Source organism: Aspergillus eucalypticola, assembly GCF_003184535.1.
Source record: "Aspergillus eucalypticola CBS 122712 chromosome Unknown BO83scaffold_17, whole genome shotgun sequence".
In the NCBI taxonomy this organism is placed as follows: domain Eukaryota; kingdom Fungi; phylum Ascomycota; class Eurotiomycetes; order Eurotiales; family Aspergillaceae; genus Aspergillus; species Aspergillus eucalypticola.
Window position 1 is genome coordinate 537,478 of NW_020290291.1, and position 26,598 is coordinate 564,075.

Here is a 26,598-nt window from a genome sequence, read left to right on the forward strand (position 1 = left end):
CCACTTCTGCATTTTGGCATATCCGTTTAGGATAGGGTATAGGTTGGTAGTTTCACGGCTGACCTTCGATGGCTTACAGCTGGATTAGACGCTGCTGACGGGCACGAATTGCCCGATATGTGCCCAGGAGGGGTCTAATCTCAAGTAAATGCCTGAATACAGAGACTACTGCTACCTAGTACACGTCTCATGATACTGCCCTGATCCTAATCTAGTGCCGGAAAAGGTACTAATGGCGCCTTGTTCCGTCGGCCTATAGCAAGTGCCAGATAAGGCATACTACCCCTGCATCAACTCTAGGCTGGTAATTAGGGCTTGCTGGACAAAATGGCGTGTGCGCTAGTGACTGCACTTATAACGCAGCTTCACCGTCAGCTCTTACTCCGCCCGCCAACTGAACCTCTTCCTCCCCCTTCTCTTTTCCCCGAGAGAGTAGAGACCCGGAGGAGCGGGATCCGGCGTTCTCAAAATGTCCTTCACTAATGGGGAGGGCGATATGCTCCACTTCGACCAAAAGCAATTTGACTTCAACCTTCAATTCGAGACTCTCTTTTTCTCGATTATTCCTTCCATCCTGTTTATTCCATCATCGCTATGGCGAATTCTAGCAGGGATACGCAGGCCCGTCGTGGTGAATGCACCCGTCTTGCAGTTCATCAAAATAGTACGTCCTCTATTACTGGGTAAACGGTTTCTGCCCACTGACTGCTTAGGGGGCCATCGTAATCTACGCTGGCTTAGAGCTTGCTCTCCTCATTCTCGCCGCGGTCGGCTTCTTTCACATTAGCCGCATGTTTATCGCTTCTTCCGTTCTCCAGCTGCTATCAGCCTTGTTCATGCTGACAGTGAGTATGGTGGACCACAGCCGCAGCCCTAGACCCTCCATGCTGCTGAACAGCTACTTGTTTCTTACTCTACTCCTGGACATTGCCCGAGCAAGGACTCTATTCCTGTCGTCAAACTACATTTCCGAGGTCGCATATAGCAATTTATTCTGTGCATCGGTCGGGCTGAAGACCGCCATCTTGGTGCTAGAGGCCTGCCAGAAGGCGAAATGGGTGGTCTGGGATGCAACGAAACACAGCCCCGAGGAGACGAGTGGGATCTTCTCCCTAGGTGTTTTCTACTGGCTGAACAAGCTCTTCTTGGCTGGGTATAGATATACCTTCACCATCGAAAGCCTTTACCCCCTTGACAGTACCTTCGACGCACAAGCCCTGCATGAGGAATTTGCGAGAAAAATGGACTATACTAAGCTAAAGGGGGATAAATTCGGCCTTCTGAAGGTGCTAGTACGTACATTGTGGGTGCAACTACTCCTTCCTATTCCTCCGAGGGCGGCTTTGATTGCGTTCTACATCTGCCAACCTCTATTCATTGAAAGCCTCGTCACGTATTTGTCTCAATCGGAGCCCGGTCCAAATGTGGGATATGGGCTTATCGGCGCTGCCATACTCATCTATTCCGGGATTGCAATCTCGTACGGCTTGTACTGGTACTGCCACCATCGACTGCGGACAATGGCCCGCTCCATCCTAGTCACTGAGACGTTTAAAGCCGCCACCAGAGCTCGGATGGGATCAGGTGATGATAACGCTGCGCTGACACTTATGAGCACCGATATGGAACGCATCCGAATGGGACTTCGCTTCGTGCATGAGACATGGGCGAGCTTGATTCAGGCTGGTCTCGCCGCCTGGCTGCTCTATCGGAAACTTGGGGTCGTGTTCGTTGCTCCTGTCGGCATGGTGGTAGTCTGCTTCGTTGGATTAGGAATTCTAATCAACTTCACTGGGGACTCACAGCGGTCTTGGATGTCCGGGGTCCAGAAGCGAGTCGGGCTTACAGCCACCGTCATTGCCAGCATGAAATCACTCAAGGTATCCGGCCTTGCTGGTCCCGTGACGGAGTATGTGCAGCAGCTGCGTGTCGATGAACTCGCCGCTGGTGCCCGATACCGCAGGATTATGATCATCGCCGCTGTCTTCGCATTTATGCCGCAGTTGATCAGCCCTCCGTTAACCTTCGCGTTTGCCCAAAAGACGCTGAATGCCTCGACCATGTTCACCGGTCTTTCATTCCTGACTTTGTTGACTCAGCCGCTGTCGCAGCTCTTCCAGTCCGTCCCAGAGCTGGTTTCAGGCTTGGCCTGCCTGGGTCGGATTCAGGCATTTTTGGAATTGGAGCCTCGTCGGGACTATCGGCAGCCCCTGGTAGAAGCCCAGAGTGGCGGCTTGGAGAATGATTCCAATTATATCGTCATCCGAGCCGCGAGCTTTGGATGGAAATCAGACAAGTTTGTCCTGAATAATATCCATACTCAAATTCCTACATCGTCCCTCACGATGGTCGTCGGTCCAGTTGGCTCAGGAAAATCCACATTCTGCAAGGCCCTTCTAGGTGAGATGCCCTTCAGCCAAGGTAGCATCGCGATGCAGACTTCCCCACGCCACGTCGGCTTCTGTGAGCAAACTGCTTTTCTGTGGAACGGTACAATCCGAGAGAACATCGTCGGATTTGCCCCTTTTGACCGCAAGCGGTATGACCAAGTCATTGAAGCCACTTCCCTGCGCTTCGACCTCGCTAATCTGTCCCATGGGGACCAGACGAACATCGGGTCGGATGGTGTAGCATTATCGGGCGGGCAGAAACAGCGTCTGTCTCTTGCGCGAGCACTATACCTACCAGCCAACCTTTTGGTCTTGGATGATGTGTTTAGTGGCCTGGACGCTGATACCGAGGAAAAAGTCTTTCGACAGGTCTTTGGATCAGATGGTCTCCTGCGACAACGGGGATCAACGGTGGTTCTGTGCACCCATAGTGTTCGGCATCTCCCAAGCGCGGACTACATCATCGTCCTCGGAAACGGCAGCGTTGAAGAGCAAGGCACCTTCATTGATTTGTCCACCCGTCCGGGTTATGTTCGGCGTTTGAAGGTGGGACTAAAGCAAGAGGGCGAGGATAATACTATCGCTGACGATGAGCCTGGTCCTGGTCCGTATCAGGAACATAAAGACCAGGCGGAGGCTGACAAGAAACTCCAACATGAGATCACTGTCAACAGCACGCAATCATTCACCCCAATTACCCCAGTTATGGCCGCCGCGCGGCAGGTTGGTGACGCCACCGTCTATAAGCTATATCTCAAAAGCATGGGATGGTCTGTGGCGGCTTGTAGTCTTTTCTTTGCGGCCCTGTGGGGTCTGTTCACCAATTATCCAACGATCTGTGCGTCTCTGCTGCTCCCCTCCATCTCCAATGTCCTTAATAACTCATTGTATCAATGCAGGGCTCACATACTGGAGTGACGCGACCGACTCCGTCCATCCTGCGCACTCTCACTCCTACTATGCGGGCATCTATGCCCTCCTGCAGGTCTGCGCCATCCTCGCCCTCCTCCTCCTAGGGATAACGCTCTTCATTATCTCGGTAAAGAAAGCCGGCGCCAATCTCCACCAGCAAGCCTTGCGTACCCTGATTCGTGCCCCGCTCGCCTTCTTCACTAATACTGACACCGGAGTGGTCACGAATCTCTTCTCTCAGGATCTCAACCTCATCGACACTGAACTCCCCGAGGCGACCCTCAACACCCTCTTTTGCGTATTCCAGTCGATTGGCCAAGCCGCCGTGATGCTTACCTCGTCCATCTACCTAGCCATCAGCTACCCGATCCTGGGCGCCTTGCTCTACTTCGTGCAGAAATACTACCTCCGTACGTCGCGGCAGCTACGATTACTCGACCTGGAGGCCAAGAGCCCGCTGTACACGCATTTTCTTGACACTCTCAAAGGGGTTGCCACGCTGCGCGCCTTCGGATTCGTCCCGGAGGACATTCACAAGAACGCCCGTCTAGTGGACTCCAGCCAGCGCGCGGCGTATCTCCTTCTTATGATCCAGGAGTGGCTGAATCTGGTGCTTAATCTTGTTGTGATGGTCATCGCGGCGGTCCTGACCACGCTGGCCGTCCGGCTACGTTCCAACTCGGCCTTCGCCGGTGCATCCATGTACTCGCTCATGACCTTCGGCGAGAGCCTATCCGGGATCGTGATATATTACACCCGACTCGAAACCTCCATCGGCGCGATCGCACGAATAAAGACGCTCAACGAGACCGTCAAGCCAGAGGACCGTGACGGTCCCGGAGAGGAGGACATCGTCCCAGACACAAACTGGCCGGATCGCGGGCTGGTCGAGTTGCGCGGTGTATCCGCCCAGTACAAATCCACCACCCATAGCGTGTCTGAATCTGGCTCTGAGTCCAACTCCAATCGCATGGCAACAACTTCTGGTGCCACCACTACTGAGCCACAAACCTTAGCCTTGAGGAATATCACTTTAACCATCTCCCCAGGGGAAAAGATCGCCATTTGCGGCCGCACCGGCAGCGGCAAGTCCAGCTTCCTCGCTCTCCTGTTGAAATTACTCGATCCACTTTCCTCTCCTCCAATCGACCATGAGAGCAGCAGTCTCAATGATGACCAAAGTCGTCAGAGCGCTCCGGTCTTGATCGACGAACTCCCACTGCACCGCATCCACCGCGCGACTCTCCGCCAACGCCTCATCGCCGTCCCCCAGGACCCTGTTTTCCTGCCCGACGGCTCCTCTCTCCTGGCGAATCTCGATCCAACCAACACTGCAACCCCGGCGGAATGTCAGCAAGTTCTAGAAGCGGTCCGGCTGTGGGAATTCGTGCAAGAACAGGCAGAGGGGCTGCTCGCGCCGGTCACGGCGGGGACTTGGAGCGCTGGGCAGAGGCAGCTCTTCTCGCTGGGACGGGCAGTCCTCCGAGCTAAGATTCACCAGCGTGCACAGTCTTTATCCTTCCCCAACGATGCGGGTTCTAACAATGCAGCGCAAGGGGGGGGAATACTCCTCCTCGATGAGGTAAGCTCCAGCGTGGACCGCGAGACCGAGCAGATGATGCAGGAGATTATTCGGGCAGAGTTTCGGGCGTACACCATCATCGCGGTCAGCCATCGGCTCGAGATGATCATGGACTTTGATCGGGTAGTGGTGATGGACCGCGGGGAGGTCGTTGAGGTAGGGAATCCGGTAGCCCTAAAAGAGGCGTCTGGTACGAGATTCGGTGAATTGGTGGCCGCCGCTGGGGCGTAGGCAACTTCTCATTATTCTTCTTAATTTGACTACTAGCTTCTACCCAGGCACAACTTAATTTAGTTTTGAAATGAAATCATGGGCATATGTAATTGTACCGTTGACGGCGAAATACAATCGAACACCGACCAAGCACTAAGAGACAACGGGCACATTCGTACTCGCAGCGTCCAAAAATGTCCTACAAGCCCCCCGCAAAACGCGCATACAGCCCTAGCAAATGCCGTCGCTGCCACCATCAGATCCACGCTCATTCCTGTTGCCAGGCACATCATCCATCACCCATTCATACCGCATGGTGGAATTGCGCATGCGCGTCTCTACGTGGAACACGCCTGACCGGAAACCCAGCGCCTGCAGACTCTGGCCGGGCCTCCAGCGTCGCCGAAGTATCGTCCCCGGAGCACGGGAAAATATCTGTCACCTCGAGGAACAGCACAGTCCCATTCAGGAGGACGAAGTTGGCGTCCAGCTCGGGCCCTGCGATGTACGTTTCCAGCATGATGCCTTGCTCGGCGAGCCGGGGATCCTTTTGCCCCAGTATCGCCGTCAAGCCTTGCCGGGGCCAGTTCTCCACCGGCGTGTGATGAAGGTCTCCGACGAACCCAGCCTTCGACAAGCGGTCGCGATGGTCAAAGAAACCATATACAGAGGAGGTGGGAAACACCGGTGCTAACATTGCAACATACACTGATAGCTATCATCTGGGAAACGAGTACCTGTCCGGTCTTGGAATCCGTTTACAATGAGGGAGATAATGTACGCGGAATTTGGATTGGGAAGAATGACGACTCTACATGTTCGACGAGATCCGAGCGCAGGGGAGGTTGGAACTGGGCGTCTTGTGACCCAAATGCTAGGAATCGTCGGATTTATGGCATCTCTGGCAAACTGGGACTCTTCGTGGATCAATAAGATAGGGCTTCTTGTTTGGTTAGAATTTCTCCTTTGGGGACCACGGGTGTCGGTCGGGTCGTTGAATTGCTTATAAGCTTAGATATGTTCACTGTGTGCCTTGCTTCAAGGGTTCCTTCTCTATGCTGTCATTTGGAAGCAAGGTATAACTATCACAGAGTTACCAAGTTCTGATACAATCTGATGTGCGTATAATCGCACTGTACACTGTGTAGTGTCACGCTTGCGTATATCCTTTTCACCTCATGCAACAAAAACGATGTTTCATCCCGCTATCTCCCACCTATTCATCGCAAGACTAATCCCTTCGACCACAACAACTTACCTGATCTAATGAACGAATTCAATATGCAAATAAGCCATAACCTTTACACAAAGAGCAAGTAGTACCTGCGGCTATACTACTACTAGTGAAGGTTCAGTAGTAGCACCTCGGCCGATTTGATGTTCCTCCCTTCCCGCCCCTCGCCTAACCAACCAATCAGAGCTCTCCGTTCTTAAAAATCTTTCCTATATGATTCAAAGTATAGATGTAACTGGTGCCTTCGGGCATTTGGTCAATTTGAAACGATACAGAGAAGATTAGCATGGCCCCTGCACTAAGGATGACACGCTCAATCAAAGAGAAGCTACCAGTTTTTTTTGCAACTTTTACAGACGCCTTTTGAGAGGTTAGCTCTTTTTGTGGTCTCGGGTGTGGTTTGTAGAGGGAGGGGGTTCGAGTCGCGGTGGGATCCGTAGTTCTTTTTTTTTTTCTTTTCTCACACCCCTCTCCTCCCTCTTCTTGCATATGGGACACGTTGGTCAGCAGCACTATGTGGGGCGGTATTAAGCGTCACTGGGATTCCTAATAATATTAGGGGCCAAAAGAAGACATTAATTTCGAATATTACTTCATAATGGGGCATGTGATATGCACAAGTGTAATGGGGAATGACTACAATTCAAGGGGTCCATTGAACTTTTCCTTGCGATGCATGAAGGTGGTCTACAACAAGCGTAGTCAAAAAGGAAGGATACAATTGCCGTCCTCCTTGTTCAACTTCAGCTGAGCTGATCAGGATCCTAGTAATGACCGACAGGAACGTTCCACTAAAACTCCTCTCATCCTTGTGTGCATGGCTTCCTAGTATGAATCGCCACAGCCCAGGTTCCTGCATCTCGTAGCACGGACTAAAGAATCCTTTTGTGTTTTACACACACACACACAGTCAGGGCTTAGTGACGGGCCTTATACCGAGGTGGGCAGTGCCACCGTGGGGCGTGGACGGCAAGTTTAATTGTCGTACGTAGGCCTGCGCGGGGTAGTTAATTAAGACTTGTGGAGTAGGTAATAGACGGCGACGTTATACTTGCATTTTAGGGGTTATTCTCGAAATATCCGCTCCGACATATCCGCTCCGGACGGCATTCTTTTTTTATCATTGAGGTTATATAGTTGGTAGGGTGATGATAACTTATATGTGTTTTTAAACCCTCGCCGACGCTGTAGAGGGTAATTTTTCTCGCGCTGGTGGAGATACTCATTCTTTAAAGGGTCCACCATGCACATACCTTGATGTTCGGTGTAACAAACCCTTTGTTGCTATTCAGGACGGCGGACGCGCCGAGCCGAGTTTCAGGAACGGCTTGAATCGAAACGACGCAATGCCACCCTCGGCGGAGGCTACACCTTATTAGGCAATCCTCGCTGGAGAATTAGAGCGAACATCTCTTATCTGGTGGATATAGGTTGATGTACGTTATTCGGAGCGGCTTGGCTGATTGTGAAGGAAGGCCATCGCCGAACTCTGGATTGGAAATTACATCCGAGCCGTGCAAGGTAGCCTGTTGCTGGGAAATAATTATGTCTTTTGTATTGAGTCATGGTCGTTGATGATCAGTTCTACGTGAACGGGACTGGGTTAGCCTGCGGGGTTATAATCACACTGCCTTATAGAGTTGTAAAATGGAAGTTTCCTGCCATGCGACGCTCGGTCATGTTGGCCTGAATGATCGACAAGAAATATTCAGCTTAGTTCTAAGCACTGCACAGAAACGAATACTAGGGACACTTGATTGCTTTGAATCATGGCGGGTTCCGCACCGCTCCTAATCATAACCGCTTGGGATGGCTGACTTTGAACGAAACAAGCATCCTTGCAATGCAGCCAGAGGAATTCAGAACCATCTATCGGATCAGGTGGACTCGATTGCTATATATACAGCAGCGAAATTAGTTTATGATAAAGAACAATGAACTCCGAGTCTTCTCGTTGACACCACTTACAATAATCCGAAGTTGGACCCTCCAATCCATTGAAGGACTGTCCCTTCGGTGGAACGAACCCCCTATAGACTAAATGATGGACATGCTCGGCTTCCCAGTTGGTGCGAGTGGAGAACGGCGGCCATCCGTCGACGGTCATAAACGCGCGTTGAAGGAAGCTGCAGAACGGCCCATGTTGATTAGAGCCAACTCTATCCAGATAAGGCTCCGTTGATGGGAATTAAAAGGACAGGGCAGAAGACGGCACGGTGGAAAATGTCATTACCATCCATCATTATGCTTATTTATAGTGGGGGGCAAACAATCTGGTTAATTATTATCTGCTGTTTCTCGTGGCAGCCGGCCTGCTTTCCATTCGCCTTGTTTCTTGGACTTGACCTGAAATTACTTATCCTTTGCCGTGCACTTTTCTTGGAACCTGTCTGGCTTTTATTTTTATCTGTATTATTTAGTCTGTCAGCCACTTCAGCCGGTATTCTATCGCAATACCCTGCTGATGTCATTCCAGTCAATATCATACAATGCAGGTCCCGGTATTCTGGCACTCAATTGGACGGCGGCGGCCATCGCCATCCTGGTGATGATCCTGCGAGTCATTGCCAAACTCCGCATTCGACATTATGCAGTGAATGACACGGCTATGTTATGTGCGCTGGTTGGTTCCACGAAATTGGCGAAAGTCATGTTCAGCTGATTAATGCGCATCAGGTACTAGCTCTGGCGGCATCCATCATGATCACTTTGGCTATTGCCCATGGCTACGGGCGACACTTTTGGTACCTGAGCCAGGCAGATCAGGTGCTGGCCTTGAAGTATTACACGGGCTTCCAATGTCTATCGATAATCGCCACTGGCGCTGGAAGAGCTGCCTTTACGCTTTATTTATTGAATATCCTACGTCAAGAGAGGTACTTAGGATGGATCCTGTGGTTCATCTTTGCGTTGCAGATCATCATCAATATTGTCTCAGTGGCTACCATCCTGGCGCAGTGTCAGGACGTTGACTCTCTGTGGGATGTGCGTGTGAGCACGACATGCTGGGATCCAAACGTCGAGCGTATCTACGGCTATGTGCAGTGCTGTATGTTGATTGACCCAACCAGAAAGAAAGAGGACACTGACAGGTATTATAAAGCGATCAATACTGCATCCGATCTTTTTCTCGCCGTCTTCCCAACCTACACTTTCTGGAGCCTGAGCTTGAGACTGCGCGTCAAAATAAGCCTCGTCGTGTTGATGGGCTTTGGTTTAGTGTTCGTATTCTTTCGACGAGTGGCCTGCACATAATCTCAGATCGCTAACTACACGCTCACAGAGCTATGGTGGCATCGATCATGCGAATCGTCCACCTGGGATCTATCGCTGAGCGTGGCGACCCAACTGCAGTGACGGTGCAACTCACTCGATGGGCGCTGACGGAGTGTTATCTGGTTATCATCACGGCCTCCATGCCATGCATTCGGTCCCTGATTATCGCGTCTGTCCGAAATATCTCGAGTGGCAACCGTTCGCGAGTAGTCGGATCACAATATAAAATCAGTCCGCCAATTCCCTGTCGCGCAGAATACAGCACCTGGGCGGATGCACCGCCACCAAACAGTCGAGAATATATTCTGGGCAGCTATCCTATGGAGCGGGAACGAATGGGTGGGCGCGCAATCACCAAACAGGTGGATATCATGGTGATCAGGAATCGCTCGAGGAGCACGAGGAAAGGATGACCATCGCCGGTAATGATGAGCTATATATATATTTTATGTCTGGTAGAATACTACCAGTGGTTATGTCTGATGGATTGCGATGAATGATATATAGTCACCCTACCATGATACTACTTAGTACTGTGTGATGATGATCTGACAAGTAAGACCCAGATCGGTGGTATGAATGCTTGTCGCTTCTCGATCTAAGGGTACCCCGAACCCCTGAAATCCATGTTGTGGTCCAACCCCAAAGACCAGCCATGGTTCTAGGAATTCAAGGCTGTTGATTGCCGAATGCCGGCCAGTTCCTCGGCGTGAATGTGGAGAGACGGGCGGCGGCGATCCGTGGCGACTCTCCACCACTTTTCTCCCCAACAAGCGTTTACTAACCCCGACCCCGGCTTGCGGGCTTATCTTTTGCAGTGCCGAGGGCCGAGCAACTGCTCCCTGCGCTCTCTTTAAACAGCGGTCTATCATTCCATTCCTCTCTCCTTCCTTCATTCCTCACTGACGAGCGCATATACAAGAGACCATCTCCCCTCCTTATTTTTACCTTCGTGATCGCCCATTTCTGTACAACCCTGCGCCATCAATTCCCCGATCTCCGTTTTCTCCCCTTCCCCGGCCTTTTTCCCCGCACAACTCCGCCATGCCTGTCTCCTCACGCTATCCACCCGTCGACATTCCAGACCTTGACATCTGGTCTTTTCTATTCGAACGCAGAGATAAGCCTTTCCCAGATGATAAGGGTATGTATATTCTCTATCAACCATCACAACACTTCATGCGAAGCACTATAATCAAATCATCCACCTTGCGCGGCCGGTATACTTCGTTCAAAGAATCCCCGCTGACATCATGCAGTAATCTACCAAGATGCGGACACACAGCGATCCTACACATACCAACAAGTCAAAGATGCCGCCCTCACCTTCGGCAAGGGCCTCAAGGCCACCTTTGACTGGAAGAAGGGCGACGTCCTGGCCCTCTTCACCCCGAACAGCATTGATACCCCAGCCGTGATGTGGGGTGCCATCTGGGCCGGTGGCATCGTGTCGCCATCCAACCCAGCCTACACAGCCGAGGAGCTGGCCTTCCAGCTGAAAAACTCCGGCGCTAAAGTCCTCATCACCCAGGCGCCCTTCCTCCCGGTAGCCACCGCGGCCGCGAAGGAAGCCGGCATTCCAGAGGACGGAATTATCCTCATCGGCGACCAGCGCGACCCTCAAGCACGCATCAAGCACTTCACCTCCATCCGCAACATCTCCGGCGCCACTCGATTCCGCAAGGCGAAGGTCAACCCATCCCGCGACCTCGCCTTCCTGGTCTACTCCTCTGGCACGACCGGTGTCCCTAAGGGCGTGATGCTCTCGCACCGGAACATCGTCGCCAACATCCTCCAACTCGCCCAAGGCGAAGCCGGCAACCTCACCTGGAACGGCGGCGTGGACGGCACAGGAGACCGCGTCCTAGCCTTCCTCCCCTTCTTCCACATCTACGGTTCGCATCTCCCCTCTCCCCCCCCCTCACCTTTCACCAGACTCCCACTAACCAACAACACAGGCCTAACCTGCCTCCTCCACCAAACCATCCACAAAGGCCTGCACCTCTACGTCATGACCAAATTTGACATTGAGCAATGGTGCTCACACGTCCAAAACTACCGCATCACATTCAGCTACGTGGTACCGCCCGTCGTCCTCCTCCTAGGCAAACACCCCATCGTCTCGAAATACGACCTCTCGAGCCTCCGCATGATGAACTCCGGCGCCGCCCCTCTCACCCAAGAACTCGTCGAAGCCGTCTACGCCCGCATCAAATGCGGCATCAAGCAAGGCTACGGTCTCAGCGAAACCAGCCCTACCACTCACACCCAACCCTGGGAAGAATGGCGCTCCACCATCGGCTCCGTCGGTAAACTCCTCCCCAACATGGAAGCCAAGTACATGACCATGCCCGAGGACGCTTCCGAACCCGTTGAAGTCCCCGCCGGCGAGGTCGGCGAGCTGTACATGCGCGGCCCCAACGTCTTTCAGGGCTACCACAACAACCCCGCCGCCACAGCGGAATGTCTCTCCGAGGATGGATGGTTCCGAACCGGTGACGTCGGGTATCAAGACCCCCAGGGCAACTTCTATATCACGGATCGCGTCAAGGAACTCATCAAATATAAGGGCTTCCAGGTGGCCCCCGCGGAATTGGAGGGCATTCTGGTCGACAATGAGGCCGTCGATGATGTCGCGGTTATTGGGGTCGAGAGTGAGGCCCATGGTACCGAGGTGCCGCTGGCGTATGTGGTGCGGAGTGCGAAGAGCTTGAACTCGGGTGTGAGTGCTGCCCAAGAGGCGGAGAATATCGTTAAGTGGTTGGATGGGAAGGTGGCGTATCATAAGCGGCTCAGAGGGGGCGTGAGCTTTGTGAAGGAGATTCCGAAGAGTGCGAGTGGGAAGATCTTGAGGAGGTTGTTGAAGAAGAAGGCGAAGGAGGAGGGCGTTGGGGCTGGGGCTGCGGGGCCGAAGGCGAAGTTGTAGTTGTTTTGTTCCTGGTGATGTCTTGGTTTCTGAATGGGTTTGTGGATAGATCATGTGTGTGTGGTGTGTACATAGATTCATTTTCTTATTTATTTTGGTCTTGGATAACTACTATGATAATGCTCCTATGTAGTGTTGGAACGATGAATTGATTGAATTTGTTTTGTCGTATCAACATTTCATTTCAATTCAATATCATTATCATGAACTACAGCATTATTCTAAGTATCATACCTACTACAGGCTTACAAGCCAAACCTCCTCACCATCCCCTCCACATCCTCGCCCTCAACAGCATCCACCCCTTCTCTCGCAACTCTCTCAACAGCAACATCCACATCCTCCCCTCCCTCCAATAAATCCAACCACCCCTCAACATCATCCCTCGCCAGCAGCGCATCCGCCACAATGGCCACATCCTCCCTCGACACATTCGCCCTGCCCTTCTTCGTCTTCCCCAGATCCACCTTCCTCGTCGCAGGCGTATCCGTCAACGTCCCCGGTCGCAGATTAATCGCCTGCAGGGGCTGCGCGGCCCCCGCAGCAACAAGCTTCTTGCGCGCCGCCGCCAGCGCAGTCATGTACTCGTCCGCTTCGAGCTTGGCCTTGGCGTATGCGGGGAGGACGTTATAGAAGACGTTCTGGAGACCCGCCCATTCGTCGTCCGATAGCCAGGTGGGTTGCTTGCGGCGGCTGCCGATCCAAGAGACGAGGAGGAATTTGCGTACGCTCGGGTGCGAGAATGAGGCGCTCAGGAAGTGCTTCGCTGCTACTTCGTCGATGGCGTGCGTGCGTGCGGGTCCGCCTTTGCCGCCGGCTCCTATGAATATTGTGAATGGGGGTGGTTAGTTTGGGTGGTGGTGGTGGTGGTGGTGGTGGTGTGTATTTTGGGGGACCGTTGGATGAGTGGATTGGGAGGGGCGTTGGAGGATGTGATGTGTGGATTTGAGCTGGGCTTGCAGGTGTGCAGGGGGTGGTTGGATGATGATGATGATGATGCAGATTGTCTTAATGGGATTGTGGGTATGTTTCAATCCCAACCACGGCTTTTTGCATGGTTTGGCGCATTACATACCTGCAGACCAAACGACATAGTCTGGGGAAACGCTATCGAGGATGTTCTTGGCATCGGCGTCGCTTTTCACATCGTCGAGACTGGAGAGGAGGACGTTCAATTTTCCTTTGGCGCCTTTGCCTAGAGCGAGGATCTCGTTCTCGTGCTCGGCGTTGCGGATGACGCTGGTGACGTTCCAGGAGCGGGCGAGGAGAAGCGGGGTCAGTTGCAGGGCTACTTTGCCGTGGCCGCCTAACAGGAGGACTTGCATGGTGGTGATGGATCTGTCGAATTGATTGATATGTTAGATAGAGCTGGATCAGTTAGTGGAAATCTGATAGAGAAGATTGAGAGCTGGTATGTTTGAGCTTGATGCTCCAGAGCTGGAGCTTGTTTTGTTAAGGCCCGGCTCGGTGCGGAGAACGGATTAGTAATGCCGAGAGGGGTTGATGTTTTTGAGCTGTTGGCTGTTAAATACTGTGTAGGAAGATACTGTATAGTAAGTACGTAGTCAGTGGTTACACCGCGGTCGGATGGTGTCATGTGCATGACCGTCTGTTTTGTCTACGGCGTTCAATGCATACGCAAAGTGTCACAGCTCTGCAGGCAGCAGCTCTTCTAACTTTTCTCCTACGATGTTGTGTTCGTGCACAATGTCTTAAGGTGCTGCAAGGGCGAGTGTGGGATCGGAACCCCCATTGTCCTTTGCAGTAAACATCTCCATGGCAGCCAGCCAGCCATCTGTTCGATAGAGATCCGCCTTGCGATGCCCCTTGATTAACCAATTTATGGTGATGGTGTGGTTGTCGATCAGACGAGCCTTGCCAGGAGCCGGATTTCAAGGCTGGACTGCTGGTACTCGGCAATCAGGGTGTGTGTATCACACTAGGATGTTCCAGGAGCACATCTCTCCTCAATTATGTGTAAAGATCCAGACCAAGACCAGGTAGATGGCATTGGGGATATGAAAGGAACTCGCATCTCTAACCCCCGCTGGATGTGAAACACCGGCCGATCGGTTGGAAGGAGAAGTCATTTCCGCGCGAAGCTTGAGCAGCGGACGATTTGGATCCCAGGACCCAGTCGATCGGGGAAAGATTGGTCCTCTCTCTTTCATTTTCTTACTCAACGAGAAGAGAAACCTCGAGCCGTGGCTGATGCTCGCTCATAATAGCGGAAATTATGTGTTCGTTCGTTTGTTAGCTAGTAAGTTAGTGGATGTCTGGAACCTAGGGTCGAATGGGATTAGTCAGAAATGCTGTCCTCTTCTTTTTTCCCCTCTTCATTATGGATCTCGGAAATTGAATTAATTAAGGGAAGGTCGAAAGGACTGATCTGGAACCCTCGGGAGGAGTCGAGGATTCTTGGTTGGGCCTTTCTTGGGTCTGGTCCACCACCGGTTAGCGATAATTCCAGCGCGGGAAGATATGGGGGTGTTGTGCCTTGACCTTGGCAGCATCTGCTGGTTCTTGTCTTGTCTTGTCTTGTTTATACTATGTAGATGAATGAATGACAGGCTGCAGGAGAAGATGGAGACGCGGGATGGGGACGAGATTAATGACTTCATTATGATGTGGCTGACTATCGTAGATATTATTTACTCCAGTTATGATTTTTTCTTATCTTATGCCGCGTATGCTAAACCAAGTAAGTGAGATGAGAATGATTATTGCAGTGCACCCACCGACGTCGTGCCTGTGCCTTTCTTTCTTTGTTTATTTGTCTGTGCCAGAGTTCTACCGAACGAGCGGAGATAATCCGGCCTAAAGTCCCGTCTGGTCTGCCACTACCGGACTCTTTCTACAAATCTTACCCATTAGCTTCATTGTAAATACCTACTGTGTGCTCACGAAGATTCTAATATTCTCTCCTCCCTTTCTACTGTGTACTATCAGTCAGTAGTGTATAGTTTCCGTACCACTGGGCGTAATGACCCCAACCAAAATATGGTCTAGTCAGGGGCACAACTGGCTGGCTGACAAACTGCTAGTCTGACTGCTGGCTTGATCCTGTGACTTGACTTTAATTCCCCTCGGGGTGAGGCTGCTCTCTCCTGGGAAAGCCCCATCCGAATAAAGGCGGTACCATACCCGTAAGGAGGAGGTAAAAGTAGTAGAGCTAGTTGGTCATCAAAATCCAAAGTACGGAGTAGGTTCGACCATCCAACGGCTGTCAATTTCTTTCCCGAAACCAGACCCGTGACCCTGACTCGGTCACTCTACTTTTTCTGCCTTGCTCTCTCCATTCTCTAAGCATCCACCAAATGCTTAGGCTCACCAGGACTATCAATGGAGACCGTGGATGACGTACTGGATCTCGAACCTCACAAACCGGTCCACCTTAACCAGAAGCCTGATGAACCATGCCGCCTGGTCCGCACGAGAATCCGGTTCCCAGTCTGATTAGTCAGGACTATCACTTGTCGGAGCATGAACTTTCTTGAGAGACGGTTCGGATTAAGGTGCTCCTCAGGGTTATATCCCCATGCTGCTAAAATTTGCCTTGCTGATGGCCCTGTTTGGCTAGCGAGTCATGCTGGACCTCTTGTTTGCCCCCTCTCTCAAAGAGGGGTATGCGCTATTTCATGCATGTTCAATTATGGCACTGGATGCGCTCCACGGAGTACTCCGGACTTACAGTATCTAAATCAGTATTTGACATTGGTATGGCGCGGGAGGAGAGCTCAGATTGCGGAGCACTTCGTATGCTTTGATCGCGACTAGCTGCATCGGATACATGTCCATGCAGGAGGACTGCAGGCCATGTACTCCGATTGCGTCCGTGAGTCTATCTAGGACGACGCGATAACCGTCTACTAATGCCGAGGATATCAAATACTCGCGTCGACAGTAGCGTGGGGACAGACACCTCCGACTAATCCTACTATCGATCCAGTAATATGATGGTGGTGACATGGTGTAGTCTACCCGACGGCAGTCGAGATGATCGTCCCGCTCGTCCAAATTTCCGGAACCCCTCTAGCGGTCTTGGGATAAAGTTCAAAGGGTATGAAACAGCATCCGATAGATAGGTCATATTCTCGCGAGGGTGAGGTGGAAGAAAGTCCCAGTTCAGCTGGTCGCTTCAGATTTTTGCCTCTGAAGGTAGCCCCCCGATTGCCCGATGAAGAGGGTCCCTGAAGGCAGCAGTTGCTTCACTAGATTTCAGAATACCACCAATGAAGTTTGTTTGTGGGGGTTGCACATCAGAGCGTTAAGTGAAGGGTGCCCTGAGCAATACTAGCCACTTAACTACTTAATTCAGTTGTACTCGAGGTCGCGAGGACTTTTTTTGAGGCTTAGGCTTCAGCCCTCAGCCCCAGATCGGCCCACATCCCGTGAGACGCGGTCATAAATGATTGTGTAAGTGAAATGTTTTCGTTGTCTTTACTTTCCGTAAACGAGATTGGGTTTCCGGTCATGATGAAAGAGAGGGATATTAAGATTGCTGCTTGTTGCACAGTCCCAAAGTTAAAATGGCATTTATAAGTAGTAAGTTATAGGAAAGGTCGGCGAGAAGTGGTTATTCAGTTGTCATCAGTAAGAGAAGAGAAACAAACAAACCTTGGCAGGTACTCTTTCTAAGTAAGTAACCTCCTTCCCAGCCAGTGCCAGGGACCACAATACGGTAATAGGAGAGGTAAGTAAGGTACCCGACCAGGACCCAGTGACCAGAGCTCCATCCGATTTGCAGTTCATTTCATGGTTGGTGGAGCCTGCAAGGGGCAATTGGGTCCTGGTCGGCGGTACCGTACGGTATGGACAAGACTAATCCATGGATTTCGTGACAGTTTAATCTGTTTCTGGTTCTGTTATGATCCAGGCACCGGAGCACAAGTGGAGTCGGTGCCTGAGGGGAAATAATATGGTATGCCCCCAGTTTCCAGCTGACTGAAAATTCGAGGTTAAGAAGTGACTAGCAGTAGCTATTTTGCAAGGAGTTTCTTCACAAGATTGGTTATCAATTGCGGTGAAGAACAAGTAAAGAAAAAAAAAAAAAGAAACAACATAATAAGGACAGCCACGCTGCACTGAAAATTCGGCCGTCGGAAGATGAAAAAGACACATTGAAATGGGATTGGAAAACTAGCCAGCGAATCTCGTGTCGATCCGCTTTGGGTTCCAGCGACCATCGCAGCGCTGGCCAATTGGGCCCCAATAATGCGATCCCACATAATAATAATAATAATAATAATTCAATCCAGTCATTCAGAATCAGCATCCACTTTCCACGCTTCTGCTTCCCCCGTCAGCTTGTGAGGGACGAAGAGAAGTCTGAAAAGTGGTAGCCCATCGAGTCAATGTCAAATCATTGGCTTTTGATTAAACAGGCAGTAGAAAAAAAAGAAAATGGAAAATGGAATAACACTTTGGAATCTGAGATGGGGAAAATGAGAAAATTGGGACAAAAAAGACCAATACAGTAAACTCCATCAACAAAAATAAAGGGTAACCAGAATGACGATCGAAAGGAATCCAGATCCCTTCTTTTTTTTCTAGTCTTCCATACCTTCCAAAGCGATCGTTGCTCTTTTTGCCCATTTTATTTTATTTTCCATTCTACTCTCTCGCCTTCCTCCAGCTCTCTCTCTCTCTTCCTCTATTTTCTTTTCTCTCTTGCATTGCTTTCTCGCGTCGCATACTTTTCGGTCACTGTCTCTCCTTTCCCCTTCACCCCCTCATCCTCCTCCATATTACCGAAACCACATTCGTTATTCAATTGCGCTTTCAACGCCGTCCCCTCGATCTATCGACTCCAGCAATCAATTTCTTGGGGGTCACTCTCCACCGGATAGTATCCAACCGGCTTCAGCATCAAATAGTAATAATCTACTTACTCCGCTTCCGCTGTCGACGGTGCAGCCACATTCCTTACCCGGTTCATGCAGACGCCCCTTCTGTCCAATCCGACCGATATTAGCATATATCCTTAGTTCTTGGACTTGGTATCTTCATCGCTAGCAATTATTATTTCTCTCGCGCATTATCGACCTAAAAGCAGCCCACCCGGCAAGCGACGCTTACTATTGGCAATCGGCTCAACCTCTCCTCCGTTACACTGGCATTCCCAGGGGATGACCGGGAATTTGGAATAGCGTCCATTCCTCGAGCTATTCCATCATCATCATCACCCTCGTCCCATCCACTCGCTCATTTCTCTCTCGTCCTAGCTCTCACCTGGTAGGTTCAAGACCCATTGAGCACCCTTCCATTGTGCAACCTCAGCATATCTGACGGCTTGGATCTTATCCAGTATTGGCTCTTCGGTGTAGGTGTCGGATCGGCTGTCACTCCTTTACACTGTGAACTTCGACTATCGGATCTCCACCCCCTACGATCGCCTTGACTGTCGCTCTCTACACACCGCCGTCACACCATCATGAACCGATTTCGCAAGACAAAGAAGGAGAAGGTGAGGGAAGATGGCGAGAACTCCGAAGCCAGCTCGGTCAGCCTCAGCTCTATGTTGTCAAAGAAGTCCAAGAAGGAGGAACCCGAGGAAAAGCAAGACTTCGACCTTTCCAATGCATTACCCTCGACCGACGACTTTCGCACCAGTCTCCTGATGCCCAAATTATCCGCACGATTCAGCATGTTGAGGGAACAAGACGATCCGGAATCAATGATCGGAAAAGCCAGCGACGACAGTGTGCTCTTCCCCCGGCGTGCTTCGCGATTGAACCTCTTTGGCCACAACCCCAGCCTCCTGTCGGACATTGACGAGGTTTCCATTGACGGCAGTCGGCCGTCGATGAACCTTGGGCGCACTCACTCTCTCGCCTCGGAAAGCAATAATGGATATGGTACGGACGACGATCCTTCCCAGCAGGGCAGCATTATGAGCCGGGCTCGTCGAGCCGAGGGCAACAACTTGTTCGGTGGACGACAAAAGGTGTACAAGATACCCTCCTCCAAGACGACCTCAGGAGGGAACACAGAATCCGGACGAATGGGGGGCCGTGCGCTATATGACCATGATTTAACCATGTCATCATTCCAACGACTGAAGATAGCCGAGCGCGAAAATGCGGCGACTGAGGACACACCGCAGGACAGTCCGACCCAGGAATCAGAGGATGCACTATCGAGCGCTGGCTCCACAAAGCGAACAACTTTCTCCTCAACGGCATCTGGGCCCATTTCGAATGGGCGTACATCAACAGCGGCAACATCTTTCGACGAGCAATCTTTCATCGCACCTCCGTCGCAAACAAATTCGGCGGACACGCAAGCCTCCCAGTCTAAGCCGCCAGTGCCGAACATGGCTCCTGAGCGTGGCTCGGTCAAAGCCCGCCGTCTGTATGGACAAGGTTTGGCACAGTCAGCGCAGAACCAGCAGACCTCCACCTTGCAACGACTAGAAAGCCTGAGCCGCCAGCGCGGAGCGGGTCCAGAATTGCCTCCCCTGAGCCGTGCCTTTTCTAGAAGCGCCACGAACTTACGCGACAGGCTGCAGCCACTCACTATTGCCGAACCGGCCGGCACCAAGTCGCGGCCGACAAGCCCTCCCTCGCTGCCCAGGTCGCCAGAACAGTCTGCCCGATTGAATCCCAGGGAACCGCAAACTCAAGCAGATTCTGCGTACGGTGCCCCTCCGCTGAGTCCTCCCGCCAGCGAGAATGAGGATAAAGCCCCCCTGATGGCCGCTCTGAACCCGGAAGACCATGGGAAAGCCACAGCAGCCGGCCTATTCAATAAACCCAACAGCATGTTTGATGAGAGCCAGTTTACACGACGTCAGTTGCAAATGCATCAGGGAAGAAGCACGCCGCCTCAAGGGCGGCTACCTCCCCTGCCTGTCCAGGCTATCCCCCAAGAGCGCGCCGGCCGTGCCAGAGGGCTTTCCAACACGAGCTATGTGTCCAGACCAGGCTCTGCATCTTCTCACTATAGCGAAGCTCAACGGCCAGGCAGCCGATCCGCGGTCAACTCCCCTCCCACAAGAAATGACAATGGCACGTTCTTCTCCAATTCCAGTCCTAGTGACTCGGAGGATGACGGCGGTGCTTCCCGCTACGCCACTGACGAGATCCACCCCGCGCTTCGGCCGGAGACACCCTCCAAACCATCCACTCCCACTAGTGAGCACCGGAGCCCTTTGCCTGAAGTCAGGTACTCGGATCTTGGTGACCTGAAGCCTATCGCGGAGAATGAAACTATTGAGAGTGGACTCGATGATGATGGCGGCCTTCCTGAGAAGCCCGATTCACCCACATTGGGACCGGCTGGCCTGGGTCTGAGCGGCCTCGTTCGTACTCACTTACGATCCAACAGTGACAGATCGTCCATTTACCCGCCTCCTTCTCCTGGCCTTCCTTCAAAGCCTACGGACACCGATATCCCAGAGGAGCCGGTTCTGCAGAACCATGCGGGTGCCCAGAACAGTGCACACTGGCAGAACGAGCTTATTGCTAGACACAGACGCGAAGGTAGCACGGAGACACAGAGGGAGCGCGAAGAATTTGCCAATGAGTTGGCCGAGAGGCGCAGGAAAGTGCAGGAGAAGCTTCGAGGATTTGCAGAGGGAGAAAGCCGGTCGGCCAGCCCTGTTTCAGGCCGTCAGACCCCGGATTTCACCCCAAGCAAACCCGGAAATGCCTTTGCCTTCCTGAAGAACAAATCAGGAAAGCAGCATCTGAAGGGTGCAAGGGGCCTCAACCTTGCTAATGCATCCACCCCGGCTTTGGTCTCGGACGACATGTGGCGCGAAGAAGAGGAGAGACCATCGTTCAACTTTGCGAAGCACTCCAACTCCAGCTCGCCACATATCGCTGGAGAAAGATCCTTCCGCTCCAAAGTCTTCGGACGCAGCAGCCAGGAAGATTCTCGCGAGTCCAGCCGCAGCCGCGGTGCATCTCCGCACTCCAGCTTCCGTTCTCGCCGGGACCGTTCGACCTCGGATGCCTCTGGTCGTTCCAAGAGTCGCACGCGGCGAGACAGAGATGGACTGGAGACCCTGGAAGAGGTCGCTCACGGTGTTCACAGGCCGTACGCGTTCCCTGATTATGACCAACATGGTCAGGCTTCTGTCCCAGCTTCCACTCGTGCCTCTGCCGAAGTTAGCGAACCCGTCACGTACGATCGGTCCGCTTCTGCCGCTTCGGGAAGATACCGTAGCGACAGTCGATCTGCGGTCTCGAGCTACCACGAACGCCCCTTTTATCCTCCAGCTCCAGCTGCTAGCACTACCTCCCTGATCGGTGCTGCTGCCCCACGGCCTTCGCCTATCGCCCCCTATTCTGCCAATGCCACACCACCTTTGGAGGATATGTCTCAAGGCCATTCGTTAACCCCGGTGACCACCAATAGCTCTACCACTGCACCTCCCCCGCGAGCTCCGGGTCATAACGCTCTCCACAAGCGACCAGTCACCAAGGCGCTGATCTCCGAACCAAGATTCGTCTCCTGCACTTCGAACGTACCGACCGTTGGTCTCCCTCCCGGCGCGAGCTTGAGCAATGGCAGGGAAACGCCTCCAGTCCCCCCTATGAATCCTCGCCGCCGCCGCCAGACCACCACACAGACTATCCTTGGCGCCCTGAAGGGTGAAAGACACGAGTCGCAGTATGCGCCATCGCTCGACGCAGCCATGATGGAAGAAACCAGCAATTTCTCCGACGATGGCGAGAAGCGGCCCAGATCCCGTGCCCGACTACGCAAAACGTCCAGCGAGGGAGGCAACCTGAACGCAAAGGCGCGGCAGCAGCTTCAACACCTGATGTCTGAGGCACCGCCAGCCGTTCCTTCATATCCACCACCAAAGATTCCCATGGATGGAGGCATGTTCTAATCCTCATCCTCAAATCACGAACCTCATTCAATCCTTTCTTACTCACTTGTCCCTTCCTTCCCTATTTCCCTTTTCCTTTTCATCCTCTATCTCCTTCCTTCATTCACCTACCATTCTCCGATCATGATGTATTACTCGATGTCCTGAACTAGCATTCTGCATTTTAATGTTCGATACCTCTCGTTTGGAATTCTCGCATACATCATGATATACCAACAGCGTTATGTTGAGCGGACAGGACCCGGCTGTCATTGTTTCCTATTCTGTGTGTGTTCATTTTCCATTCATTCTCATATCTCGTCTAGCGGATTTTCCTTGTGTTCTATATCATATCATACCATATCCCACAAGTTCAGGTTTAGCCTATCAATACTGAAAGATAATCCAAAGATTGTTAAAGATATCCTTCCTATCCCTAATAATAATAGTAAATGACTACTTCATCGACGACCATTCCTATCCTCCCTCGTAGTATTTTCCCCAATCCAAAATAGCAAGCCTATCCTTGAATCCCTAGGTTTTCAACTCCTGGCAGCCACTTGTAGCACGTTAACCAATCAAACCTCTACCAACCCAGCAAAACCCAGGCAATCTAGCAAGCCAGCAAGCCAGCCAGCCAGTCCAGTGAGACCAGACACCCCCATTCACCCGTAATTAACAAATCGTCAGGCCAAAACGCACCCAAAAATAGTAAGGTTGTGCAGAAACGAAGAACGGAGTGGGTCACGTGTTTCAGGAAGCCCTGTTCTGCACGATGTCTGCGCAAAACCTCACCACCATCTCCGTTATAGGATTCACGTGTAGATACGAGATGCATGCATTCCTTTTCTTCCTTTCATGGATTTTGATTCCAAAGGAGGGGTTTTTGATGTGCATATATAGTAGTTATGTGATTTACTAAGTATCTAGCTATCGAACTGAATTCCTTTTGAAAGGGGAAAAAAAAAATGAAGTATGATAGATTCTACAACGGTATCAAGACCAAAGTGTCTGTGCAGATCCGCACTCACCCCCACGGGAAGAAGCTATACTCCTGTTGCATAATCGTCTAGGGAACTGAATTACCCATACGGCTGGAAATTCTAAAAGCAAAGTAACAGAGAAACTGTTTTGTTTGATCAATTTAGTAAACTATCTCTCTGGAGTGCATAAGTGAATTAGTAAAAATGTAAACAACATATCTGTTTTCTTTCTTTCTCGTGTTGAAGCTCTGACTACATCTATCTCTCCGAGAAATAGTACTTCGAGTAAGTAAGTCAGTCAGATTCTCAATCATCATCGTCAAGGTTTCTTAGGATTAGGTGAGTGGTTGGTTGTTGAGAAGATCATCATCATCATCAAGAAGCTGATCGATAATCGGTTCGTCTCATAGTTCCCATCAATCTTTGCTGTGTTGATTCTGGATTGCGAAACTATTTCGATAGGCGAGGGGGAAACGCGAATTAGGTGAGTAATGGATATTCTTTCGTTGTTGTGTTGTTTCTTTCTTTTTCTTTTATTTAATCCTTCTCTCTTGCTCATGCCGCGTTTAGTGGTGTACGTCGTTATGCCACGTCGAAGCGAGTCTTTCTGCACGTCTGAATTACCCTGCGTCATTGAAGACCTCGACACGTACTTCTGGATCTCACGAAAGCGCGGCGAGATGGGCCCGGAAATTCGTCGGACTAAGTCTGCGGACCCTGTCCTCCCTTCCGTGCCGCAAGTGGACGGACCGACCGAACAGCGCAAGGCCACCAAGAAAAGTAAATCGAAGAAGAAGAGTAACAATAAGAAAAACAAAAACAAGGGAAAAGGCAAAGCTGTTGAGGTTGGGGTTGAGGTCGAGGACAATGTTGTTGTTGTTGCTGTCGTTGATAGTGGCTGTGACGTGGTCAAGGAGGGACAACAACAGAAGCAGACTGAGAACGGCGATAACCATCGTGATGATGATGTTGTTGCTGCTACTGATAGCGCCATTTCTACTGCTGCTGGTGGTGAAGAAGTCAAGAATGGTGATAATATGCCTCCACCCTATTCCAGCGCGGGAGAGGACACAAGCATTGGCGAGCCTGCCTCTTCGGTGGTGACCAACTCGCCGGTGGCCAGAATGGCACCGACCGCCGAAGCAGCTGTTCTCAAGGCGAAGATCTTGGAAGCGATGAAAAGAAAAGAAAGACTCGAACGCCAAATCCTAGAGGAACGCAACTCTAGTGCTCAGGCTAGCTCGTCCCAGAGATCTGTGCCTGCTAAGTCGGATACTTCGTCCATTAGCCAGCGACGGCCTGACAGTGGTAGTGTCGACAATCTTTCGCACGTCAACCGTTCGAAGCACAGTCCAGTGAGTGAGATGCGTGCCACTGGCAAAAATTCGCAACCTTCCACCTCAGTCGTGGACTATTCTTCTGAAGAAGCTGTACGTACTTCGGGCTCGCGATCCGATGAACCTGATAGCCAGGACCATTATCGTGCTGCTGACGACAGAGAAACTCAACAGTACTGTCGGGCTCACATGCGGGCTCCTTGCCGCTTCGATCCAAGCTGCTGTGTTCACAAGCCCATTCAAGGATGCAACTGTCCCCCAAGATCGTCTTGCTGTTGTTCGCACCACAAAGGCGACTGCTGCACCTGCTTGACATATCTCAATACTGTGTCGGCCAAGAGCGACACTGAGACACCCAGCGATGTCGGTCAAGGTATGGAAGGCGGTAGTACGGTTGCTGAACGCAACACTTCGATTGGAAAGAAAAGTGAGTCAATTGTGTAAATGACACTCTATTCGGATTTCGAAGCTAACAGAGTGCCAGGCGTGGTAGATGAAAAGGGCAAGGGCGTGGATTCACTTTCGACACATCTCATTCAGTTGTTCGAAAGTCGTGAGCTATGCGATTTTCACTTCAAACTGACGTCGTCGAGCAATGGCTTGTACCAATCCACCATAATCCCCGTGCAGGTGGCCGTTATCGCTCGCAGCCCGTTCGTTGCCGCGCTCCTGCGGACTCAACTTTATCGGGAAGGACACCGCGAAATTGCTGTGACTCTGGGTGACCAAGTCAACTTGATACAGGGATTCGAGCAAGCGATTCGCAACCTGTATGGGGCACCCCTTCTCCACGGCGAGCAGCTGAGAACCGAGGCCCTTGCAGTACTGGGGTACACCGAAGAGTCTCAAAGCATGTACCCATTCCCGATCAGAACAGCCATGCTCGATTTGGCATTTTCGTACGCTGCATCTGGTGCCTTCCTTCACGTCAGTGGCATCCTCGAGGCAGGCATCAGAATGGCACTGGAGCTGATCGACTGGAGCACTGTCGAAACAATCATCCACTTTGGTCTCCGTGTAGATAGATTCTCAATTATTCTGGAGGGCACTGAAACTCCTCCGGGCAGTCCTCGCGCCAATCATACTCGGTCCGGACATGTCCTGGTCAGAAACCGACAGCTTCGAGACATCTGGGCCCCATTGCTGGTCAGAGCCGCGTTGTCGTTCATCGCTGAGAGCATCGATGACAAGTTCGTCTTGTACTCTCAAGCCCAAAGCCTGCATGTTCCAAACCGTATCCCAGAGAGCTTGAACACTGGACCTGGTGCCATAGGCTCTGAGCCGGGCTCTGCCTCCGCGAACTCAACAACGACTGAGAGCAAGCCAAACCGCGAGACCTTGATCGCCTCCGCTGTCCTGATCAGCCTCCCGTTCGTGCATCTGCAAGAGGTGTTCAGGACTTTGAGTGCACGTCGCGTACTGCCAAACAACCTCGCACAGGCGATAATGAGTGAGAGGGAATCACGACGGTTGCAGGCACTGCGAGAGCTTGGCAAGAAAGGCGAGATCAATGAGAAGAACCTCTCCAGTGAGACGAAGGAGTTGGGCTACGGGGAATATCTCGTCTTCAAGAGTGTCTGCAAGCAAGGCAAAGGACCCGTGACGGTGACAACAGAAGTCAGCCTGGAGAGGGAGTGGATTGGTTGTCGGTCGCCAGACGCCAAACAGTAGCGAACCACCCCTGCTCTCCCTGGTGACCTGGAAGAGAGGGGTGGCACGCCTACTTGATGCTTTGTGTGGCTCCTGTGTGCAGGTGATGAAGACAGACGAAAGGTGCTTGGGATGGAAAGGTAGGAAGGATGAGGTGGATAACACAGAAAGGGAAGAAGATGAAGTAGCAAGAGAAAGGAGTAAAGAAAAAGAGCTGGAGCGGTGAAGCGAAGCAATATTGGGTTCTTATTTTCACATCTAGGGATTTCTTT

General features: G+C 51.7%; 7 protein-coding genes across 7 annotated transcripts; 5 read left to right on the top strand and 2 right to left on the bottom strand.

The window, feature by feature from the left end:
* Positions 1-469: 469 nt before the first annotated feature.
* On the top strand, positions 470-5,162 carry BO83DRAFT_363784 (putative ABC multidrug transporter; the record flags this gene model as incomplete). Its single annotated transcript, XM_025529589.1, has 3 exons — positions 470-664; positions 714-3,228; positions 3,290-5,162. 3 exons carry the CDS (start codon positions 470-472, stop codon positions 5,113-5,115), a joined length of 4,536 nt encoding a protein of 1,511 aa, XP_025386756.1. The 3' UTR covers positions 5,116-5,162.
* Positions 5,163-5,401: 239 nt separating this feature from the next.
* On the bottom strand, positions 5,402-5,794 carry BO83DRAFT_428473 (uncharacterized protein; the record flags this gene model as incomplete). The annotated part of the gene is made up of 1 exon (XM_025535410.1): positions 5,402-5,794. One exon carries the CDS (start codon positions 5,792-5,794, stop codon positions 5,402-5,404), a length of 393 nt encoding a protein of 130 aa, XP_025386757.1.
* Positions 5,795-8,795: 3,001 nt separating this feature from the next.
* On the top strand, positions 8,796-10,295 carry BO83DRAFT_448013 (uncharacterized protein; the record flags this gene model as incomplete). Its single annotated transcript, XM_025536669.1, has 3 exons — positions 8,796-8,954; positions 9,008-9,552; positions 9,615-10,295. The coding sequence occupies 3 exons, from the start codon at positions 8,796-8,798 to the stop codon at positions 10,018-10,020; spliced, it is 1,110 nt and encodes a 369-aa protein (XP_025386758.1). The 3' UTR covers positions 10,021-10,295.
* Positions 10,296-10,478: 183 nt separating this feature from the next.
* BO83DRAFT_340843 (acyl--CoA ligase) lies at positions 10,479-12,671 on the top strand. Its single transcript, XM_025528604.1, has 3 exons — positions 10,479-10,751; positions 10,867-11,502; positions 11,566-12,671. Exons 1-3 carry the CDS (start codon positions 10,652-10,654, stop codon positions 12,531-12,533), a joined length of 1,704 nt encoding a protein of 567 aa, XP_025386759.1. The 5' UTR covers positions 10,479-10,651; the 3' UTR covers positions 12,534-12,671.
* Positions 12,672-12,715: 44 nt separating this feature from the next.
* Positions 12,716-14,050, bottom strand: BO83DRAFT_379668 (uncharacterized protein). Its single transcript, XM_025531561.1, has 2 exons — positions 13,609-14,050; positions 12,716-13,353 (listed from the first exon to the last, which is right to left on the bottom strand). Exons 1-2 carry the CDS (start codon positions 13,856-13,858, stop codon positions 12,779-12,781), a joined length of 825 nt encoding a protein of 274 aa, XP_025386760.1. The 5' UTR covers positions 13,859-14,050; the 3' UTR covers positions 12,716-12,778.
* Positions 14,051-18,511: 4,461 nt separating this feature from the next.
* Positions 18,512-22,479, top strand: BO83DRAFT_64357 (uncharacterized protein). Its single transcript, XM_025537500.1, has 2 exons — positions 18,512-18,767; positions 18,841-22,479. Exon 2 carries the CDS (start codon positions 18,967-18,969, stop codon positions 22,375-22,377), a length of 3,411 nt encoding a protein of 1,136 aa, XP_025386761.1. The 5' UTR covers positions 18,512-18,767; positions 18,841-18,966; the 3' UTR covers positions 22,378-22,479.
* Positions 22,480-23,324: 845 nt separating this feature from the next.
* Positions 23,325-26,447, top strand: BO83DRAFT_448021 (uncharacterized protein; the record flags this gene model as incomplete). The annotated part of the gene is made up of 5 exons (XM_025536670.1): positions 23,325-23,349; positions 23,617-23,624; positions 23,802-23,823; positions 23,910-25,103; positions 25,146-26,447. The coding sequence occupies 5 exons, from the start codon at positions 23,325-23,327 to the stop codon at positions 26,345-26,347; spliced, it is 2,451 nt and encodes an 816-aa protein (XP_025386762.1). The 3' UTR covers positions 26,348-26,447.
* Positions 26,448-26,598: the final 151 nt, after the last annotated feature.

Coding starts and splice junctions, on each gene's coding strand:
- BO83DRAFT_340843 (XM_025528604.1), top strand. CDS start 10,652: ATGCCTGTCTCCTCACGCTATCCACCCGTCGACATTCCAGACCTTGAC. Junction 10,752..10,866: donor GCCTTTCCCAGATGATAAGG/GTATGTATATTC, acceptor GACATCATGCAG/TAATCTACCAAGATGCGGAC. Junction 11,503..11,565: donor CCCCTTCTTCCACATCTACG/GTTCGCATCTCC, acceptor CCAACAACACAG/GCCTAACCTGCCTCCTCCAC.
- BO83DRAFT_379668 (XM_025531561.1), bottom strand. CDS start 13,858: ATGCAAGTCCTCCTGTTAGGCGGCCACGGCAAAGTAGCCCTGCAACTG. Junction 13,354..13,608: donor CTATGTCGTTTGGTCTGCAG/GTATGTAATGCG, acceptor CAATATTCATAG/GAGCCGGCGGCAAAGGCGGA.
- BO83DRAFT_64357 (XM_025537500.1), top strand. CDS start 18,967: ATGAACCGATTTCGCAAGACAAAGAAGGAGAAGGTGAGGGAAGATGGC.